The 2,581-nt window shown below is 34.4% G+C and overlaps 1 protein-coding gene across 1 annotated transcript; it reads right to left on the minus strand.

Annotated features, from left to right (window-relative positions):
• Nucleotides 1-1,254: 1,254 nt before the first annotated feature.
• Nucleotides 1,255-2,166, minus strand: LOC116464452 (taste receptor type 2 member 13-like). Its single transcript, XM_032147709.1, has one exon. The coding sequence runs from the start codon at nt 2,164-2,166 to the stop codon at nt 1,255-1,257; it is 912 nt and encodes a 303-aa protein (XP_032003600.1).
• Between the last annotated feature and the right edge of the window lie 415 nt (nt 2,167-2,581).

The following is a 2,581-nucleotide window of genomic DNA, read 5'->3' on the forward strand; positions in this document are numbered from 1 at the left end:
GAAATGGTGCAACCACTCTATAGAACTCTGGCAGTTTTTTTTTTTTTAAGTTAAACATACACTTATCATATGATTTGACATTTTTACTCATAGGTATTACTCAAGAGTGAGGAAGTTGTATATCCAGAAGAAGAGACATACATGAATGTTGATACCAGTTTTATTTATTATGGCCAATAATTGAAAACCATTCAAATATTCATTAACAGGAAAGAGAAATTTTTTAATGTGGTATATCCAACACTGCTCAGGAATACTGCTCAGGAACAAACTACTGGTTAACACAACAAAATAGAACTTCAAAAACATTATGCTGAGTTAAAGAAGCCTCACATATAACAATACACAGTCTATAACTGTGTGTGTGTGTGTGTGTGTGTGTGTGTGTGTGTATATATATATGGCATCTATATATCTATATCTATAGATATATAGATATATAGATGCATAAAATTCTAGAAATCAACGAACTCTCTTATTGTTACCAAAAGCAGATAAGTAGCTGCTTGGAAAAAAGGGCTGGAGAGGAGAGGGTAAACTGCAAAGGGCACTAACATTGTGGTCATACAAGTGTATACATTGTCAAAACTCTAACCAAAATGTGGACTAACATGTTGCATTTTATTATATATAAATTATACCTCAATAATATTTACTTTAAAAGGCATAATGTAAAATATGTATGTTCACATACATACAATTACTAAAAAACCCTTATCTTTTTATGTGGCAGTTACTCATATTAAACTTTTTAACCCTCTCAATTCTCTCAACCCATCAGTATAGTAATAGTGGCAAGTCCAAACTTCCCTAATTCTATTCCAAATAACTGTTCTAGTTATCTGTAATTCGCCATTTAAATAGGAGTACTTGAGATAATAAAATAATTACCTAAATCACCCATCCCAATGAATGATTTAGAATTGAAGAGCCATTGCCAAACAAAAGATTGTAGATTTACAATTAACATCTAAGTATGCTGTAGTATATGTTTTTAATTTACAACAGAATCTGCCAATAATTTCCTCAAATAAGTTTCAAATTCCTAATAATGTAGAAATACATGTCATAAATACATAATATTCTTAGGTAAGATGCTATTATAGAGAAGAATTTAAAAAATTTACAGTGACCTTCACAATAAAAGAAACCAGGGGAAGCATAAAATATCTTTTAAACTCTTTGTAGACTCCTGTTTCTGTCTGCAATATTCAATAATCTGTGGTCTGAATGGCTTATGAAATTGTGAGTTTCTCATCGTTTAGCCCATACCTTAGCTGCCACCAAAAGAAAGGCCTGTCTTAACTTAGAGTTTCCTAGAATCAGAAGAAAGGAGTGACTTGAAGGATAGAAGACTCCAATCGTCTCACAAAGCATGTAGATCACTGTGTTCTGATGCAGCTCAGAAATCCATGATATGAGAATACATAGAAAGAAACTAGCATAGAGTAAAAGGAATGAGATCACAATTTTCAAGGCATTTGTATGGACCTTGGTCCTGGGGTCTCTGTGTCCTTTGTAATTGAGTTGCATTTTCTGGAGATGTTTCTGCAGGGAGAAAATTAACAGGAGAAAAGAGATGAGGGCCACAGTAAATGGTGTTAGACTGAACATAGTCATAGTGAATTTGACCGACACTGAAAATGTTGCAAAGTCACTCCTACTGAAATTCCAAGTTGTGTTTCTTTCATATCGGTCCAGCCAGTCTTTTATATGTATGTTTATTTGTATCAGATTTAAAAATAAGAAGACCAAGGTTCCTAGCAGTATCATCAGAATCACTTTGTTTACTCTCCACTTCAAATAGAGAAAAGCAGGGCTAGAGAAACTCGCTATTTTGAGCAAATGAAAGATGCTGAGGATTGTAGCAAGCCAGAGACTGAAGTGATTAGAAACTATCCAGCTAAAAATCATAATTCTTAATCCTGTTCCAGACACAAATATGGCTAGAGAATGCAGAGCTAAAAACCAACTTACTAATATTTCCCAGATTAGCCCAATTCTGGAGATTGCCAAGATAATGAGGATTTTATCAACTGAGGACAGCTCTCTTTTACTGACCCAGTCAATGCAGTTTATCAGTACTATAAATCCATTGCTCAAATTCCCAATTATGAATTCTGCAATTATTACAAGAGTGAGGATACTCGGCAGGCCACTTTCCATGTCAGAACAGAGAAAGTTCAATGTCTAATGTCACTGCTGGTTATTCACTGATCTAAAATGTTATTCATATCCTTGAGTGTCCAGTGGAGTTCTTCTTCCTCCTCCTTTTTCTGCTCCTTCTTTCATTGTTGGCTCAACGTCAAAGTAGAAATCTGTAAAGTTTGCTGATCGATATTCACATAGCTGTTCTGGTGATATCTTTATTTTTCTTCAATTTCTCTGCAGAGAAAGTTCAATGTCTAATGTCACTGCTGGTTATTCACTGATCTAAAATGCTATTCATATCCTTGAGTGTCCAGTGGAGTTCTTCTTCCTTCTCCTTTTTCTGCTCCTTCTTTCATTGTTGGCTCAACATCAAAGTAGAAATCTCTAAAGTTTGCTGATCGATCTTCACATAACTGTTCTGGTGATATCT

The sequence above is a fragment of the Hylobates moloch genome, unplaced genomic scaffold, assembly GCF_009828535.3.
Source record: "Hylobates moloch isolate HMO894 unplaced genomic scaffold, HMol_V3 SCAFFOLD_716, whole genome shotgun sequence".
NCBI classification, from domain to species: domain Eukaryota; kingdom Metazoa; phylum Chordata; class Mammalia; order Primates; family Hylobatidae; genus Hylobates; species Hylobates moloch.

What these genes read in the sequence shown, in the direction of transcription:
- LOC116464452 (XM_032147709.1), bottom strand. Translation starts at nt 2,166, where the DNA reads ATGGAAAGTGGCCTGCCGAGTATCCTCACTCTTGTAATAATTGCAGAA.